This window comes from Bos indicus, chromosome 10 (genome assembly GCF_029378745.1).
Source record: "Bos indicus isolate NIAB-ARS_2022 breed Sahiwal x Tharparkar chromosome 10, NIAB-ARS_B.indTharparkar_mat_pri_1.0, whole genome shotgun sequence".
In the NCBI taxonomy this organism is placed as follows: domain Eukaryota; kingdom Metazoa; phylum Chordata; class Mammalia; order Artiodactyla; family Bovidae; genus Bos; species Bos indicus.
In genome coordinates, this window is record NC_091769.1 from 23597901 (window position 1) to 23618667 (window position 20767).

The following is a 20767-nucleotide window of genomic DNA, read 5'->3' on the forward strand; positions in this document are numbered from 1 at the left end:
CTATTCTTATGTTCTTTAGAGTTCTTTCTAGAGTTCTTTAGAGTTCATTAGTAAATAATGCTCTGCTATTTGTTAATAATTCTTTATATGAAACTTTCCTTTTTCAACTTGCCACGATTTTTCTCCTGATGGCCCCTATTTGGATAGTATGAGTCCATCAAGTGCATGAGAAGAAAGGCATTAGCTGCAGAAAGATCAGCAATCACAGGTCAGGAAGCACCATTCTACTTGTAAGGAATTTCAGCATGTGGTGATGATACGCGTGGGTGTGGATGAGGTGGCAGCAGAGTCAGAGAAATGGAACTGTATCCCTTAAACCTGGGGAGCCCATCTGGGCCAAGAAGAGAATTTTCATGCTGTTACATAGGTTTATTTCAGAAGTATTTTTCCAGGTACTAATATCTAAAATAAATACACTATTTAAAATTAATATATACAGAGTAGATAATGAGAATTCCCTTTAAAAACACTTCTACAGCTAGTTGACAACTGATGACAACTCTGTATCTGAGAGGTAAATTCAGAGTCAGTCTCTAGAGAGACAATGCCCCACGGTGGTCAAATAAGGAACATGGAAATGCTTTCTGTAGGGGGTTTGTGCTCTGCTTCTCTTGTGAAGCCAGCTACTGTGTTAACCAGAGCACAGTAATACACAGCTGAGTCTTCCTCCTGAGCCGAGGGTTTTTTCAGATGGAAGGATGCCTCAGTCTGGCTGAGCTCAGCGGTGAAACCCTGGATGCTCTCTCTTGAGGTGTGTTTCAGGAGTAACTGGAGGCGCTGTCTGGGGTACTGGACATACCAGAAGAGCACAGGACTCCCAGAATACGAATAGTTGCACTTCACCTGCACTGGGGCCCCTTTAGACACAGAGGTGTGGCTCTCAGGCTGAGTCACTGTCTGGGCTCTTGTTCCTCCTGTAACACAAATTCTGGGTCAGGGATTGACTTGCAAACAGAGCAAAATATTTTGTTAAGCCAATTCTGAATCAGAAGACCATAGTAAGATAAAATAAAAAGAGACTTTACTCACCAAGTGTGAATATCACCACAAGCACTGCGATGAGGGTGCGCTTCATGTCTGAGCTCTGAGGAAGCAGGAGGCTCCTTTCTGCAGGTTTTTCCTGGAAACAATTCAGCCACATGGACACCCTGACAGAGCAGTGAGTGGGTTTAAAGGGCACGCAAAGTAAAAGCTCTTCCTCAAAGAGCTGGTGGCTTTCTGGCTTTCTATGGAGTTCAAGTTGTGTAGCATCTCCCTCTAGAGGCCAAATATGATACTGCAGGTAATCTCAGGCTTCAGGAAGACCAATTCTGAAACAAAATGGAGAGGAATTTCCTCCAGTTAGTAAAACAAAGTGTAATGCTATGTTAAGTAAAGAAGCTTGTTACCAGAAAGATCCAGACATCAATGGAACATAATAGAAAGTCCAAACATACAAGTTACTTATGAAAATTTAGTAATTAAAAAATAGGAAAAAGATGGTATATTCAATAAAACATGCCCTCAAAAATGTAGAGTCGTCTAGAGATTAACAAATAAATTTGGACCCCTACCTTAGCATGTGTTATTAAACAAATTCTGCTGCTGCTAAGTCACTTCAGTCGTGTCCGACTCTGTGCGACCCCCATAGACGTCAGCCCACCAGGCTCCCCCGTCTCTGGGATTCTCCAGGCAAGAACACTGGAGTGGGTTGCCATTTCCCTCTCCAATGCATGAAAGTGAAAAATCAAAGTGAAGTCACTCAGTGGTGTCCGACTCCTAGCGACCCCATGGACTGCAGCCTACCAGGCTCCTCCGTTCATGGGATTTTCCAGGCAAGAGTACTGGAGTGGGGTGCCATTGCCTTCTCCGAAATAAATTCTAAGTATAGATAATTAATATTTTAAAATAATAGTTATTTTTTTTATAAATTTAGGATGGTCATGAATTTTCTAAGCACAAAAGTCAGAAAGAGTATAGGAAAATATTAGCAGATCAGACTTCACAGAAATTTAAGCTTCTCTATATGTTTGTTAGTGAAATGCTTAAACATTACCATACCGAGTTATTTTCCATTCATCATCATTGATTCTGACCTTCCTCACACCAGGAATGGGCCTTTAGAATTTTAGATCTACAGTCTATTTTTAAATTGTTCATTAACAAAGTAACAATCATTTGAACTAAAAAGAAGGCAATTGTAATAATTGCCTAAAACTAATACAATATTGTAAAGTTTAAAAATAAAATAAAATTAAAAAAAAGAAGGCAATCGTAGAAAGAGGGTAGATTTAAAATGTTCCTGATCCCCTGTGGTTTTTTTTTTTTTTTTTGGTCCCTATATTTTATTTTATTTTTTTTTCTAATTTTATTTTTAAACTTTACATAATTGTATTAGTTTTGCCAAATATCAAAATGAATCTGCCACAGGTATACATGTGTTCCCCATCCTGAACCCTCCTCCCTTCTCCCTCCCCATACCATCCCTCTGGGTCGTCCCAGTGCACTAGCCCCAAGCATCCAGTATCGTGCACCCTGAACGCGCCCGATCTCGTCTGATCCCCTGTGTTTAGCCAAGGAGCTTTCTGTTGAAGCCAGCCAACGCTGTGCCAACAGAGCTCAAGTGAGTTATTCCATTGGGGCTCATATTAAATCTAGGGTCAATAGCAAGGAACTCCAGGATAAAGAGCAGAAAACTATAGGTTGTGAAGAAAGCTTTGCATGCAGAGATCAGTGGACCTCTAAGGAAGCTAGTTCTTTTGAGAAAGTCTTTTCTCTAGCCCCCAAATAGCTGAGAAGAAAGTAGCAGGTTGAGTGCCATCTGTCCTAAATGGAGAGGAGTACAACGAGATTGGAGAGCAAAGACATGTTTTTCTAGTTTTTCAGCAAGGTACTGGCACTGCTGCTGAGACCGGTGCCCTACTGCCTAAGACACTGCTGATCACAGGTACAGAAATATCTAGGCTTTTCACTCTCACAGCATTGCCTCCACTTAAAGTGCCCCAGCAATCAGACACATCAGAAAGCAGTAAAGAAAGGGAAAGGATACTTCAGAGAAAAATAAGGGCTTCATGTGGGGAAAATAAAGTCTGAAAAAATGATCAGGGTCAGTGACCCAATTTCCCTAGCCAAGAATCAGTACACAAAGTTTTCAATGATTGAGAATTCATTTACAAGGAAGCTCTCACAAAGAAGGAATATCTTACTGAATGCTTTGCTTATTTATTGAATCCTCTTGAGGAAATAAATAAAATTAGGAGAATTATGTAAACCTCAGACATAATTATCATGAAAAAATACAGTGTCTCCAACAAGATTTTGACTGATGGAAGAGAAGCAGGACATGTACATGATGGCAATTCCACCTCCCTTCTGCTCCTCTCTAGCACTTTCCCCACTCACCTTGCAAGTACATCACACTGATTCTGCTCTGTAACTATGAAGTAGGGGCCACAATTCAAGTAGCTGTCTCCTATTTCTTTCTCCCCAGTCTCTCTTTTCTTTTCTCTCTTTTCTGTGCACTAATTCTCTTCTGTTTCATCTTCTCATCTCCTTTATTCTTCTTCTTATTCTTTTTTTTTTTTTTTGTCTCTGAGAGAAATGGAGGTGTAATAGAAGGTAGAAATCATTGAAATAATTGTGAAATGACCGTAAGGCTCATATTTTAGAATTTTTAGTCATGAGTATCAAAACTCTAGATAGGTAATGCATGTGATTTCTTCTTGAACTTTTAGTTTCACCATGGCCCTAATCAGATGCTCAATTCTGCTGGGGAATCATCTCTTTATACCATTCAAAGCAACAGATCTTCCTCACAGATGAGTATATGGAGATGCCCCAGTTCCCCATCTGACTAGTTCAGATGTTTTCCTAACTGCCAGAAACCCTAATTTAAATATTCACCAAAATTCTTCTCAAACGTTGAGAAAAAAAATTTGTCATTTGGAGTAGCTTGGAGTGCCCTTTGGAGAAGGCAATGGCACCCCACTCCAGCACTCTTGCCTGGAGAATCCCATGGACAGAGGAGCCTGGTAAGCTGCAGTCCATGGGGTCGCTGGGAGTCGGATACGACTGAGCCACTTCACTTTCACTTTTCACTTTCATGCATTGGAGAAGGAAATGGCAACCCACTCCAGTGTTCTTGCCTGGAGAATCCCAGGGATGGTGGAGCCTGATGGGCTGCCATCTATGGGGTCGCACAAAGTGGGACACGACTGAAGCGACTTAGCAGCAGCAGAGTGCCCCTAGTGGTCTAAAATTGTAGGGTCAACTAACTCTTCAGCAGCCACTAGCCCTCCATTCTCTCCTAGAGGACCATCTACAAATTATCAGGAACAAAAGACCTGTCAGCTTGCGTGGGGATTTTTTAAGTAAACTTATTCCTTCTTCAAAATGTTAGTTAATGGAAACTACTATCTTAAACTATTTTGTCAAATTTCATCTTCAAAGTTGAATGAAATTTTTCCAATCTATCTCAAAATAAGTCCACAACAAATTTTCAAAGTTTTTCTATGAGTGAGATCTTTTTCTAAGTCTTTAAAACTTAAAAACTGAATTCAGCTCTGTCTACTTACAAGACGTTGCAGTGTAATAGGAAAGACAAGAACGTGTGTGTATGTGTGTGTGTTCATATACAAAGTGGCACATGAGATAGTACAAAATGAATCCAGAAATAAGGAGACATTTCTTATAACAGAGAACAGTCAGACAAAAAATTAATGAGAACAAAATCACTTTGTCTTTTTCCTGGAAATGATAGAAAGAAATGTTATCAGAGGTTACGTAGAGATATTGGGTTGGGAGTAGACTAAAGACTAGAGACACTTTCTAGATGAAAATAAGAGTAGGAGATGGACAGATCAGTGGAAGTAATTTGGGAGATATGAGGTAAAGTGTTCTGTTCTATTATGCATTTCAAAATTTTAAAGGACATATGAATATATTATTAACCTATCTCTCCTCTCTATGTGTAATAGTATACAGTTTGCAACTTGAGTTATGGAACTCAGTTATACATCCTGATGACCTATTGATGCTAACACCCTGCTTCATAATAATTAAGTCCCCTTTATATGAACCTTCAAGTTTCAAACTTTCAAAGATGCAAACATGCATTCTCATGTCCAGTCACTTAAGTCAGTTTACATATCTGGTAAAATTTTCAAGGTACTGTGATTTTATTTTGTTTTCTTATTTTCGTATTTGTCTTTTATGTATTATTTGTCTGAAAAGTATTGTAAACCTATTGCAGTACAGTACTATATAATCGATTGCTTAGTTGGACAAAGCTAGCTTTGTTGGACTTAAAAACAAATTGGAGTTGTGCACACACTCTCAGAATGGAACTCATTTGTATGCAGGGGGATTAATGTAGAATAGATGTGCAATACAGCTTTTGAATTCATTTTATGAGAAACACTTTGTATTTCTTTTTTTTTTTTTTAATTTTATTTTATTTTTAAACTTTACATAATTGTATTAGTTTTGCCAAATATCAAAATGAATCCACCACATGTATACATGTGTTCCCCATCCTGAACCCTCCTCCCTCCTCCCTCCCCATACCATCCCTCTGGGTCGTCCCAGTGCACTAGCCCCAAGCATCCAGTATCGTGCATCGAACCTGGACTGGCAACTCGTTTCTTACATGATATTTTACATGTTACAATGTCATTCTCCCAAATCTTCCCACCCTCTCCCTCTCCCACAGAGTCCATAAGACTGTTCTATACATCAGTGTCTCTTTTGCTGTCTCGTACACAGGGTTATTGTTACCATCTTTCTAAATTCCATATATATGCGTTAGAATACTGTATTTATGTTTTTCCTTCTGGCTTACTTCACTCTGTATAATAGGCTCCAGTTTCATCCACCTCATTAGAACTGATTCAAATGTATTCTTTTTAATGGCTGAGTAATACTCCATTGTGTATATGTACCACAGCTTCCTTATCCATTCATCTGCTGATGGACATCTAGGTTGCTTCCATGTCTTGGCTATTATAAACAGTGCTGCGATGAACATTGGGGTACACGTGTCTCTTTCCCTTCTGGTTTCCTCAGTGTGTATGCCCAGCAGTGGGGTTGCTGGATCATAAGGCAGTTCTATTTCCAGTTTTTTAAGGAATCTCCACACTGTTCTCCATAGTGGCTGTACTAGTTTGCATTCCCACCAACAGTGTAAGAGGGTTCCCTTTTCTCCACACCCTCTCCAGCATTTATTATTTGTAGACTTTTGGATCGCAGCCATTCTGACTGGTGTGAAATGGTACCTCATAGTGGTTTTGATTTGCATTTCTCTGATAATGAGTGATGTTGAGCATCTTTTCATGTGTTTGTTAGCCATCTGTATGTCTTTTTTGGAGAAATGTCTATTTAGTTCTTTGGCCCATTTTTTGATTGGGTCGTTTATTTTTCTGGAGTTGAGCTGTAGGAGTTGCTTGTATATTTTTGAGATTAGTTGTTTGTCGGTTGCTTCATTTGCTATTATTTTCTCCCATTCTGAAGGCTGTCTTTTCACCTTGCTAATAGTTTCCTTTGATGTGCAGTAGCTTTTAAGGTTAATTAGGTCCCATTTGTTTATTTTTGTTTTTATTTCCAATATTCTGGGAGGTGGGTCATAGAGGATCCTGCTGTGATGTATGTCGGAGAGTGTTTTGCCTATGTTTTCCTCTAGGAGTTTTATAGTTTCTGGTCTTATGTTTAGATCTTTAATCCATTTTGAGTTTATTTTTGTGTATGGTGTTAGAAAGTGGTCCAGTTTCATTCTTTTACAAGTGGTTGACCAGATTTCCCAGCACCACTTGTTAAAGAGATTGTCTTTTATCCATTGTATATTCTTGCCTCCTTTGTCGAAGATAAGGTGTCCATATGTGTGTGGATTTATCTCTGGGCTTTCTATTTTATTCCATTGATCAATATTTCTGTCTTTGTGCCAGTACCATACTGTCTTGATAACTGTGGCTTTGTAGTAGAGCCTGAAGTCAGGTAGGTTGATTCCTCCAGTTCCATTCTTCTTTCTCAAGATTGCTTTGGCTATTCGAGGTTTTTTGTATTTCCATACAAATTGTGAAATTATTTGTTCTAGCTCTGTGAAGAATACTGTTGGTAGCTTGATAGGGATTGCGTTGAATCTATAAATTGCTTTGGGTAGTATACTCATTTTCACTATATTGATTCTTCCAATCCATGAACATGGTATATTTCTCCATCTATTAGAGTCCTCTTGGATTTCTTTCACCAGTGTTTTATAGTTTTCTATATATAGGTCTTTAGTTTCTTTAGGTAGATATATTCCTAAGTATTTTATTCTTTCTGTTGCAATGGTGAATGGAATTGTTTCCTTAATTTCTCTTTCTGTTTTCTCATTATTAGTGTATAGGAATGCAAGGGATTTCTGTGTGTTGATTTTATATCCTGCAACTTTACTGTAGTCATTGATTATTTCTAGTAATTTTCTGGTGGACTCTTTAGGGTTTTCTATGTAGAGGATCATGTCATCTGCAAACAGTGAGAGTTTTACTTCTTCTTTTCCAATTTGGATTCCTTTGATTTCTTTTTCTGCTCTGATTGCTGTGGCCAAAACTTCCAAAACTATGTTGAATAGTAATGGTGAAAGTGGGCACCCTTGTCTTGTTCCTGACTTTAGAGGAAATGCTTTCAATTTTTCACCATTGAGGATAATGTTTGCAGTGGGTTTGTCATATATAGCTTTTATTATGTTGAGGTATGTTCCTTCTATTCCTGCTTTCTGGAGAGTTTTTATCATAAATGGATGTTGAATTTTGTCAAAGGCTTTCTCTGCATCTATTGAGATAATCATATGGTTTTTATTTTTCAATTTGTTAATGTGGTGTATTACATTGATTGATTTGCGGATATTGAAGAATCCTTGCATCCCTGGGATAAAGCCCACTTGATCATGGTGTATGATCTTTTTAATGTGTTGTTGGATTCTGATTGCTAGAATTTTGTTAAGGATTTTTGCATCTATGTTCATCAGTGATATTGGCCTGTAGTTTTCTTTTTTTGTGGGATCTTTGTCAGGTTTTGGTATTAGGGTGATGGTGGCCTCATAGAATGAGTTTGGAAGTTTACCTTCCTCTGCAATTTTCTGGAAGAGTTTGAGCAGGATAGGTGTTAGCTCTTCTCTAAATTTTTGGTAGAATTCAGCTGTGAAGCCGTCTGGACCGGGGCTTTTGTTTGCTGGAAGATTTTTGATTACAGTTTCAATTTCCATGCTTGTGATGGGTCTGTTAAGATTTTCTATTTCTTCCTGGTCCAGTTTTGGAAAGTTGTACTTTTCTAAGAATTTGTCCATTTCTTCCACGTTGTCCATTTTATTGGCATATAATTGTTGATAGTAGTCTCTTATGATCCTTTGTATTTCTGTGTTGTCTGTTGTGATCTCTCCATTTTCGTTTCTAATTTTGTTGATTTGATTTTTCTCCCTTTGTTTCTTGATGAGTCTGGCTAATGGTTTGTCAATTTTATTTATCCTTTCAAAGAACCAGCTTTTGGTTTTGTTGATTTTTGCTATGGTCTCTTTTGTTTCTTTTGCATTTATTTCTGCTCTAATTTTTAAGATTTCTTTCCTTCTACTAACCCTGGGGTTCTTCATTTCTTCCTTTTCTAGTTGCTTTAGGTGTAGAGTTAGGTTATTTATTTGACTTTTTTCTTGTTTCTTGAGGTGTGCCTGTATTGCTATGAACTTTCCCCTTAGGACTGCTTTTACCGTGTCCCACAGGTTTTGGGTTGTTGTGTTTTCATTTTCATTCGTTTCTATGCAAATTTTGATTTCTTTTTTGATTTCTTCTGTGATTTGTTGGTTATTCAGCAGCGTGTTGTTCAGCCTCCATATGTTGGAATTTTTAATAGTTTTTCTCCTGTAATTGAGATCTAATCTTACTGCATTGTGGTCAGAAAAAATGCTTGGAATGATTTCTATCTTTTTGAATTTACCAAGGCTAGCTTTATGGCCCAGGATGTGATCTATTCTGGAGAAGGTTCCATGTGCGCTTGAGAAAAAGGTGAAATTCATTGTTTTGGGATGAAATGACCTATAGATATCAATTAGGTCTAACTGGTCTATTGTATCGTTTAAAGTTTGTGTTTCCTTGTTAATTTTCTGTTTAGTTGATCTATCCATAGGTGTAAGTGGGGTATTAAAGTCTCCCACTATTATTGTGTTATTGTTAATTTCTCCTTTCATACTTGTTAGCAGTTGTCTTACGTACTGTGGTGCTCCCGTGTTGGGTGCATATATATTTATAGTTGTTATATCTTCTTCTTGGATTGATCCTTTGATCATTATGTAGTGACCTTCTTTGTCTCTTTTCACAGCCTTTGTTTTAAAGTCTATTTTATCTGATATGAGTATTGCTACTCCTGCTTTCTTTTGGTCCCTATTTGCATGGAAAATATTTTTCCAGCCCTTCACTTTCAGTCTGTATGTGTCCCCTGTTTTTGAGGTGGGTCTCTTGTAGACAACATATGTAGGGGTCTTGTTTTTGTATCCATTCAGCCAGTCTTTGTCTTTTGGTTGGGGCATTCAACCCATTTACGTTTAAGGTAATTACTGATAAGTATGTTCCCGTTGCCATTTACTTTATTGTTTTGGGTTCGAGTTTATACACCGTTTTTGTGTTTCCTGTCTAGAGAATATCCTTTAGTATTTGTTGGAGAGCTGGTTTGGTGGTGCAGAATTCTCTCAGCTTTTGCTTGTCTGAAAAGCTTTTGATTTCTCCTTCATACTTGAATGAGATCCTTGCTGGGTACAATAATCTGGGCTGTAGGTTATTTTCTTTCATCATTTTAAGTATGTCTTGCCATTCCCTCCTGGCTTGAAGAGTTTCTATTGAAAGATCAGCTGTTATCCTTATGGGAATTCTCTTGTGTGTTATTTGTTGTTTTTCCCTTGCTGCTTTTAATATTTGTTCTTTGTGTTTGATCTTTGTTAATTTGATTAATATGTGTCTTGGGGTGTTTCGCCTTGGGTTTATCCTGTTTGGTACTCTCTGGGTTTCTTGGACTTGGGTGATTATTTCCTTCCCCATTTTAGGGAAGTTTTCCACTATTATCTCCTCAAGTATTTTCTCATGGTCTTTCTTTTTGTCTTCTTCTTCTGGAACCCCTATGATTCGAATGTTGTAGCGTTTAATATTGTCCTGGAGGTCTCTGAGATTGTCCTCATTTCTTTTAATTCGTTTTTCTTTTATCCTCTCTGATTCATTTATTTCTACCATTCTATCTTCTAATTCACTAATCCTGTCTTCTGCCTCTGTTATTCTACTATTTGTTGCCTCCAGAGTGTTTTTAATTTCACTTATTGCATTATTCATTATATATTGACTCTTTTTTATTTCTTCTAGGTCCTTGTTAAACCTTTCTTGCATCTTCTCAATCCTTGTCTCCAGGCTATTTATCTGTGATTCCATTTTAGTTTCAAGATTTTGGATCAATTTCACTATCATTATTTGGAATTCTTTATCAGGTAGATTCCCTATCTCTTCCTCTTTTGTTTGGTTTGGTGGGCATTTATCCTGTTCCTTTATCTGCTGAGTATTCCTCTGTCTCTTCATCTTGTTTAAATTGCTGAGTTTGGGGTGTCCTTTCTGTATTCTGGCAGTTTGTGGAGTTCTCTTTATTGTGGTGTTTCCTCGCTGTGTGTGGGTTTGTACAGGTGGCTTGTCAAGGTTTCTTGGTTAGGGAAGCTTGTGTCGGTGTTCTGGTGGGTGGAGCTGTATTTCTTCTCTCTGGAGTGCAATGAAATGTCCAGTAATGAGTTATGAGATGTCTATAGTTTTGGGGTGACTTTGGGCACCCTGTATCTTGAAGCTCAGGGCTGTGTTCCTTTGTTGCTGGAGAATTTGCTTGGTATGTCTTGCCCTGGAACTTATTGGCCCTTGTGTGGTGCTTGGTTTCAGTGTCGGTATGGAGGCATTTGATGAGCTCCTGTGAATGAATGTTCCTTGGAGTCAGGAGTTCCCTGGAGTCAGGGTTTGGACTTAAGTCTCCTGTTTCCAATTATCGGTCTTATTTTTACAGTAGTTTCAAAACTTCTCCTTCTATACAGCACCATTGATAAAACATCTACATTAAAGATGATAAGTTTCTCTACAGTGAGGGTCACTCAGAGAGGTTCACAGGGTTACATGGAAAAGAGAAGAGGGAGGAGGGAGTTAGAGGTGACCCAAATGAGATGAGGTGAATCAATAGTGGAGAGAGTGGGCTAGCCAGTAGTCACTTCCTTATGTGCACTCCACAACTGGACCACTCAGAGATGTTCACGGGGTTATACAGAGAAGAGAAGAAGGAGGAAGGTAACAGAGGTGGCCAGAAGGATAAAAGGGGGGAATGAAAAGGAGGGAGACAGATCCAGCCAGTAATCAGTTCCCTAAGTGTTCTCCACCGTCTGGAACACACAGAAATTCACAGAGTTGGGTAGAGTAGAGAGGGGTTAGGGAGGAGACACAGGCGACCTGGTGGAGAAAAAGGAGGGTCCAAAGGGAGAGAGAGCAGTCAAGCCAGTAATCTCACTCCCTAGTGAAAAATGGGTCCTGAAGATTGGGTCCTTAAAGGTACAAAATTGGTAACAAATACATAAAAGCAAAAATTAAAAATCTAGAGTAGAGTTTGGAATTTCAAAAATACGATGTTAAAGAAAAGAAGAAGGAAAAGAAAGAGAGAAAGAACGAACAAACGAAAACAAACAAGGTTGCAAAAATTATAAAGAAAGTACAGGTACAAAATTGATAACTAATACCAGAAAGCAAAAATTAAAAATCTAGAGTAGAGTTTGGAATTTCAAAAATACAATGTTAAAAAAAAAAAAAAAAAAGAAGAAGAAAAATAAAGAGAGAAAACAAACAAACATACGAACAATGTCACAAAAATTATAAAGAAAATACAGGTACAAAATTGATATCAAATACCAAAAAGCATAAATTAAAAATCTAGAGTAAAGTTTGGAATTTCAGATATACAATGTTATATAAAAGAAGAAGAGAAAGAAACAGAGAAGAAAAAAAAAAAAGTCACAGAAATTATATAAAAAAAAACTATAGGTACAAAATTGATAACATATACCAAAAAGCGAAAATTAAAAATCTAGAGTAGAGTTTGGGATTTCAAAAATACAATGTTAAAGAAAAGAAGAAAAAAACAAAAACAAACAAACAAAAAAAACAAGGTCAAAAAATTATAAAGTATATATATATGAAGTTTGCTGAAGAAGAAAAAAAATAGGGTCTTTTTTTTTTTTTTTTGCAAAGTAATAGGTTATAAAAGTGAAAATTAAAGGAACAATAGAGGACTTAAAATTTTTTTTTTTTTAATTAAAAAAAAAAAGAAAGAATGATCGTAAAAATAATAAAAATATATCTAGGACTTTTTTGTTTTGTTTTTTTTTTTTTTTTTTTGGGGGGTGTTGTGGGTTCAGTTCATTTTTGGCTAGTTCCTTGGTCAGATTTATATTTCTCAAGATCTATAGGCCCCTTCCTATGTAGTCCGTAGTAACCACAGGGTTTTGATCTATTGCCTGTAGCTTCCAAGGCGTTTCCCTCTGTTATATCTTCTTCTGTTTGCTAGTCTCTTCAGTATCTGGTTTCCGCCCTGACTCAAAGGGCACGGTGGAGGACACTTTTTTTTTTTTTTTTTTTTTAGGCTTACTTGTTCAGTCGCGCTGTGGGGAGGGAGGGAGGGATGCTGCAAACAAATAACACTGGCATGGGCTCGCAGTGCCTCAGCTACCCTGGGTCTGCCCCCGCTCACGGCGCATGTAGCCTCCCTGTCCACACTGCTCGGACTCTAGGTTGTTCCGCCGGGAACAATCCGAGGCTGGCCCTGGGCTGCATGCACCTCCCAGGTCCAAGCCGCTCAGGTTCAGGCACTCGGGTAGTCCTCAGAGGCGCAGACTCAGTTGGGCCTGCGTTTTGTGCTCTTCCCAGGTCCGAGCGCCAATTTGCTCTTCCCAGGCGAGCGCCAATGCTGCGACTTATCGCCTCCCCGCCACTCGGTTATCTGGATGTAAAACCAGCGCACCTTCTCAGGCAGATGTTGACCGTCCAGACCCCCAAGAAGTTTTAGTTAGCAAAGAAGCCTGCTTACAATTTTATAGATAATGTCTCTCTGGGGCTGCGATTGCCCCCTTCCGGCTCTGGCTGCCTGTCACCGGAGGGGGAAGGTCTGCAGCCGGCTATCTCTGTTCAGTCCTTTGTTCCGTGCGCGGGCCTGGCGGTCTTAGGTTAGGGCTGGCTTTTCGCGTGGTAGGTATCCCACAGTCTGGTTTGCTAGCCCAAATTATTTTGCTCAGATAGCGCTCAGGGTATTCAGGCCAGATTCTTACTCTCAGCGATGCAGCCCACGCCGCACCTCCCTGCCCAGCCCCGGTTTGCTAATGGCGGATGCAGGCGTCTGCGCTGCTTCTCTGCTGGGGGAGTTACCGTAGGGCTCGCAATCTGCGAGTTTTAAATTGTTTATTTATTTTTTCTCCCTGTTATGTTGCCCTCTGTGCTTCCAAAGCTCGGCACAGATTCGGCAGTGAGAAGGTTTCCTGGTGTTTGGAAACTTCTCTCTTTTTAAGATTCCCTTCCCGGGACGGAACTCCGTCCCTCCCTCTTTTGTCTCTTTTTTTTTTTTGTTTTTAATATTTTCTCCTACCTCCTTTCGAAGAGTTGGGTTGTTTTTCTGGGTGCCTGATGTCCTCTGCCGGCATTCAGAAGTTGTTTTGTGGAATTTACTCGATGTTTAAATGCTCTTTTGATGAATTTGTGGGGGAAAAAGTGTTCTCCCCGTCCTACTCCTCCGCCATCTTGGCTCCTCCAACACTTTGTATTTCTTTTTTCCAACTATTACCACCCTCAAGTGCCACAATAAATGTTCCAAGCTTGTCTCCTGAGCAGAGGCCAGAATGAAGTGAAAGAATAAGCGAGGTGGCTACCTGGAGGAAAAGCACTCAAGGTATAGAAAGAAGAGCTGCAGAGACCCCAGGGCAGGAAAGCAATTGCCATGTCAGAGCAACATCAAATGTGGTAAAGGTGGAGAGAGTAAGGAGGAGACAGTGACTCATGTCAGAGAGGGGGCAGGGAACCAGATGGAGTAGTCTTACAGGTTGTAGTAAGAATCTGCTTTTCATCTCAGTGAGAAGAAAAACCACTGGAGAGTTGTGAGCACAGAAGCCACATGATCTGAGTTATGTTCTCAAAAGCTCACTTCACTGGGTGGAGACCAGACTGAAGAGGGGCAAGAAGGAAAGAAAGAGATCAGGTAGAGTTATTATTGCCACCCCCAGGCAAGACATGAGAGTGGCTTGGATCAGGTAAGAGCAGAGTTGGAAGTGAAAAGTGATCAATTCTGGGCCTGCTTTGAAGAAAGAGCTAATTGACTTTCCTAACAGATCAAATGGCGATATGAGAAAAATTGAGGAGATAAGGGCAACTTCAAGGTTTCTGACCAGGTGATTACAGAATTTCATAGACAGAGCTGCCTTTTGCCTAAATGAGGATGAATTCACAAAAAGCAGCTGGGAGGTATAGAGGGTGAAGTAGCTGGAGTGGTGGAAATCAGGAGATCACCTAGAGATATACCAAGAAGATGCCCCAATGGGGATGTCAGATAGATCATTTAATATACAAGTTCAGAAATCAGAGGAGCCAGGTGGGTTTCAGATATAAATGCTGATATTTAAATAGTTTTTAAAGCCAAGAGACTGGATACAATTAGCTGGAAATAAATTGTTGGTAGAAAGTAAAGAGTTCTAAGAATAAATTCTTGAGGCATTCCAATGTTTAGAGATCAGGGGGATGAAGGAAAAACCCTCAAAGGAAACTGAGAAGGAGCAACTGATAACAGGAAGAGAACCAAGAAAGTGCTCCGTCTCTAAATCTAAATAAAGAATTTCAAGAAGGGAGCGTTCTATAATCTCAAATGTCATCATTATTTGCTATGAAATTCATATGTTGAAACTCTAATCCCCCAATGTCATTACATTTGAAGGTGGGGTCTTTGAGAGGCAATTAGGGTGGAGCCCTTGCTGTGGGATTTGTGGCTTTATAAGAGATGCAAGATAGGCTGTTTCTCTCTCTACTCTCCATGTGAAGCTACAAAGAGAAGTGAGCAGTCTGTAAACCAGAGAAGGGATCTCACCAGAAACTCACCATGCTGGCACCCTGACCTCAGACTTCCAGCCTCCAGAATGGTGAGAAACAAATAAATCCATGTTGTTTATAATCCACCTGGTCTATTGTACTTTGGTCCAAACAAAGACACTGCTTCAAGTAGTTAAAAATACTAGCTGGAACAATAAATGCATGTAAACACAAATATAAGTAGGCAAATTTTCCTATTAAGATACAGAGACAATCTGAATAATATTCAAATCTTGTGTAGGAGACATAAAAATAATGCAATGAAGTGACAGAAATGTTAAAAGTCTATGACTGGGCTCCTTGCTGGACTCAGGTGGTTCAGTGAGCATCACATTCAAAAAATGAAAGATGGATATGAATGTCATAACAGATATGGGATGGGGAGAGATTATTCCTTTGTTTGGTGTTAAAGGGGAAAGAGTAAATTAGATCAGGGACTTTTACTTAACATCAGAATGAAACATGTATTGTTAATTATTTAATCAATGCAAATTAATAAAAAAACAACTTTCTTTGTCAGTCTGCTGCTGCTAAGTCACTTCAGTCGTATCCAACTCTGTGTGACCCCATAAACATCAGCCCACCAGGCTCCCCCGTCCCTGGGATTCTCCAGGCAAGAACACTGGAGTGGGTTGCCATTTCCTTCTCTTCGTCAGTTATAAAGTCTAAATATGACTCGGTCTCAGGTGAACAACTTTGATACTTGTTAAAGCCATAAAAAAAAATGACTTGGGCACCACATGTTTATGTGCAGAAAGGGAAAGTCCCCTTCCAGTTGTCAATATTCAGAACAGACAGGTATACGGTGCCAAATTAAGGGGACCTCACACTAAGGAGAATGTCAACAGAGGGGTATCTGCAGAGAAACCTGAGCTACATTCTAACAGTAAAGAAAATATAGCACACATATAAATGAATTCTGGAAATAATTGTGAGAAAAATAAGAACACACTATATAAACTCAATAAAGAGGAAAGGAGTGAAGCCAGGAGAGCAGGAATGAGAAGAACTTCTGTAGGTACAGAGGACACAGCAGTAAATTGACACAGACACTCAACACAGCAAAGCAACTAGCATCCCATGTAGGTAGGAGAGAGGGTCTGTCATTCAAGGAGCACTCCTTCTGTGGTCTAATAATAAGATACAACTCTAATGAAAGACTTCCCTACCCAATTTATTTTAGCATAGAGAACACTGAAACCTAATGCTGAAAAAATTAAGCAGAGAAATCTCCACTGAAATGAAAGTCTGGTCAGCTGGAGTCCTTTTGACAAGGTCAAAACAACTTCCTTCTTTCTGAGCACTCCGTTGACTTGTACTAGTTTGAAATCAGTTCTCCCTTGTGCTTCTACTTACTTCTTGATCCTGTTGATAGATTTTCTTTCACATGTAAGACCAAATCATATGGTCAGTTTGAAAGTTTATATGAAAATAAAAAAATGGGACCTAATTAAAATTAAAAGCTTTTGCACAACAAAGGAAACTATAAGCAAGGTGGAAAGACAGCCTTCAGAGTGGGAGAGAATAACAGCAAATGAAGCAACTGACAAAGAACTAATCTCAAAAATATACAAGCAACTCCTGCAGCTCAATTTCAGAAAAATAAACGGCCCAATCAAAAAATGGGCCAAAGAACTAAACAGACATTTCTCCAAAGAAGACAACACATGAAAAGATGCTCAACATCACTCATTATCAGAGAAATGTAAATCAAAACCACAATGAGGTACCATTTCACGCCAGTCAGAATGGCTGCGATCCAAAAGTCTACAAACAGTAAATGTTGGAGAGGGTGTGGAGAAAGGGGAACCCTCTTACACTCTTGGTTGGAATGCAAACTAGTACAGCCACTATGGAGAAGAGTGTGGAGATTCCTTAAAAAAACTGGAAAGAGAATTGCCATATGACCCAGCAATCCAACTGCTGGGCATACACACTGAGGAAACCAGAATTGAATGAGACACGTCTACCCCAGTGTTCATTGCAGCACTGTTTGTAATAGCCAGGACATGGAAGCAACCTAGATGTCCATCAGCAGATGAATGGATAAGAAAGCTGTGGTACATATACACAATGGAATATTACTCAGCCATTAAAAAGAATACATCTGAATCAGTTCTAATGAGGTGGATGAAACTGAAGCCTATTACACATAGTGAAGTAAGCCAGAAAGAAAAACACCAATACAGTATACTAACACATATATATGGAATTTAGAAAGATGATAATGATAACCCTGTATGCGAGACAGCAAAAGAGACACAGATGTATAGAACAGTCTTTTGGACTCTGTGGGAGAGGGCAAGGGTGGGATGATTTGGAAGAATGGCATTGAAACATGTATATTATCATACGTGAAATGAATCACCAGTCCAGGTTCGATGCATGATACAGAGTGCTCGGGGCTGGTGCACTGGGATGACCCAGAGGGATGAGATGGGGAGGGACATGGGAGGGGGGTTCAGGATGGGGAACACGTGTACACCCATGACAGATTCATGTCAATGTATTACAAAACCAATACAATATTGTAATTAACCTCCAATTAAAATAAATAAATTTATATTAAAAGAAATTTTATATGATTCAAAATATCTGATCAAACATATGTACTCTCCTCCTTTCTCACCAAGCGTCCCACTGGGATACAATTTACAAGTATAAACAGGATGATACTAAATCCATAACATGAAAAAAATAAAAAGATGAAATATATCAACAGTTCCCATAAGACAAAAAGTAGATGTGAGCATTCTGATGGGTGAGACAGAGAGGAAGAAAGCACAGCCCAGAATGAACTATAAGATTTTATTGGACATGCAAGTGAAGGAAACTTACTCCTTAGGAACCTGTAGAGATTCTGGACTGAGAGAGGATAAGTGTGATGGAGGGCAGGAGGGACAGCACATGGGGACGAACTGAAGGTCACTCTGTGGAATAGTTATATTAGTCTCCCTGCTGCTGGACTTACAGGTGAGAAGCATAGCAGGCTGTCCTGTATGTGGGCACCTGATGTTCACTAAAGTTGAAATAAAACACCCCGAGTGCTGTTTTTTTCTGTGAGTACTTAACAGGGCTAAGTGAAGTGCAGTCGCTCAGTTGTGTCCAACTCTTTGAGACTCCGTGGACTGTAGCCTACCAGGCTCCTCTGTCCATGGGATTTTCCAGGCAATAATACTGTAGTGGATTGCCATTCCCTTCTCCAGGGGATCTTCCCAACCCAGGGATAGAACCCAAGTCTCCCGCATTGTTGACAGACGTTTTACCGTCTGAGGTACAAGGGAAGTAACAGAGCTAAGCCAACTTCAAACTGATATTAGGTGGAAAGGAGAGGAAGAAAGAAGTTAATAAGCAGTTCCCTGCTCATTCATCCTAAAGAGAAGCCTGCCAAGTAACATGGTAAGTCCACATGGCCAGACTACTGGCCAAGAATCCCATTCAGGAAGAAACTGTAGAGAACAGGGACACAATGACATAAGAAGTCCATCCCACTACCCAGTTCTTCATTCTTAAATATAAACCAAGAACAAAGTAACACTAGTCATTAATAAGTAGAGATGGTATCTCTTTCCATACCTTGGAGCACCAAGTCATCAACTGTGAATATGAGAGTCATTATACCTGGAAACAAAGTTGTGGCAGAATGTCATGCTTTATGGTCTCATATGGAAATGCATATTTGGAGAATGACCAAAGGATCTAAGAGAATAATATAATGGTTCCTTGGTCACTACTCTCAAAAAATCTGGAGTCTTAGCTTTGAATATTAATTCTTTGTATTTTAAAAATTTTTCTCTCTTAAGTTTTTTACCATACATTATTTTAATTTTTCCAGATTGTTAAGAAATAGAAAGGGCTTCCTGGTGGCTCAGATGGTAAAGAATCCACCTGCAATTTGGGAGACTTGGGTTCAATCCCTGCAATTTAGAAGACCTTGGGAAGATCCCCTGGAGAATGGGAATGGTTACCCACTCCAGTACTCTGACCTGGAGAATTCCATGGACAGAGGAGCCTGGCAAGGCTATACAGTTCATGGGGTCACAAAGAGTCAGACACAACTGAGCAGCTAACACTTTGATTTTCGATTTTCCCAATTAACAAGAAGATTCTGGCCTGGAGAATTTCATGGACTGTAGAGTCCATGAGGTCACAAAGAGTTGGACATGACTGAGTGACTCACTTTCACTTTCAAGAAATAGAGAAAGAAATTAACTTTGTAAATACAATAATTTTCAAGTCTATCATTTATTGAATGAACTCACATGACAAGAGAGTTCCATGCTAGTAGTAGACACTGCTGGTGGTCAGCCTAGACCCCCTTTTCCAGGCCAGTGGACCCAATACCCAGCTGCTGCAAATGTTGGCTATGCTTGGCTCATAGCTGCCCTCTTTCCCAGAAAACTGATCTACACCATTCTCCAGTAAGTATACCCATGCTCCAATGAATGCCTTATTCTAAGATCAGCTGCATGGCCCCTTGACTCAAGGTGGGAGGGATCAATTCTGTGGGGGCATTTCATGCTCTAGAGACCCCCATGAAATCAGGCTGGATCAAGAGTTCAGCTCAGCCACATTCATTTTTACCCACTTCCCCTCCCCACTTAACTTGCTTTTCTCAAAATAAGATGGGTGTCAGAAATCCCAACTTTGGTTTTGTTAGGGAAGTCAACGTAAGGCAATATGCCACCTCACTTAATCCTAAACCTATCCTGAAATATACATGAGTATAGCCTGAAATCAAGTCACTCAAAAGATAATTTAGCAACAAAAGATAATCAGAGCAGCACCACAAACCAGGTTCTTTCCAGTGGCACCAGAAGACACACAAGTGGAAAGAGAATTCAAGTATCTTGAGCTCAATACATTTCATACTCTTTCTCATTGCCTTTCAAGTGCTTTTCCCACGATTTGGAAATATTTCTGAGTCATAAGTTTCCTGACTGAGAACTTGAAGCAAATTCCGATTAGATTACATCCTTCTTTGCATGCTAGGTTGCTTCAGTTGTGTCTGATTCTGTGCGACCCCATGGGCTGTAGTCTTTTATACTTTTACATCCTTTTAGTCAGTGACTATGTGAACAAAACTGAGTAAAAATCTCAATTAGTCATTTCCAGCTTTTCCCGCTCTTTGGACTAAATAAACAATGTCATGTCTAACAGACCACTACTTCAGCTTTACAATGACTGTGACTTCTAACTTTTTCCCCTGGATCTATTTGTTGTTGTTCAGTCACTCAGTCATATCTGACTCTGCAACCCCATGGACTGTAGCATGCCAGGCTTCCTTGTCCTTCACCATCTCCTGGATCTTGCAAAAACTCATGTCTATTGAGTTGTGATGCCATCCAACCGTCTCCTCTTCTGTCATTCCTTTCTCCCCTGCCTTCAATCTTTCCCAGCATCAGCGTCTTCCAATGAGTCAACTCTTTGCATCAGGTGACCAAAGTGTTGAAGCTTTAGCATTAGTCCTTCCAATGAATACTCAGGGTTAATTTCCTTTAGGATTGACTGGTTTAATCTCCTTGCAGTCCAAGGGACTCTCAAGAGTCTTCAACACCACAGTTCAAAAGCATCAGTTGATTTCCATCAGATCACAAACATCTTCCCTGAACTTTGGCATAAGTTATAGGACAATTCCACAG

At 39.5% G+C, this 20767-nt stretch overlaps 1 gene segment (V, D, J or C); it reads right to left on the reverse strand.

The window, feature by feature from the left end:
* Nucleotides 1-342: 342 nt before the first annotated feature.
* LOC109564230 (T cell receptor alpha variable 16-like) lies at nucleotides 343-1306 on the reverse strand. The segment is given in 2 exon segments: nucleotides 343-914; nucleotides 1030-1306. Coding segments are annotated over 2 exon segments (468 nt in total).
* Nucleotides 1307-20767: the final 19461 nt, after the last annotated feature.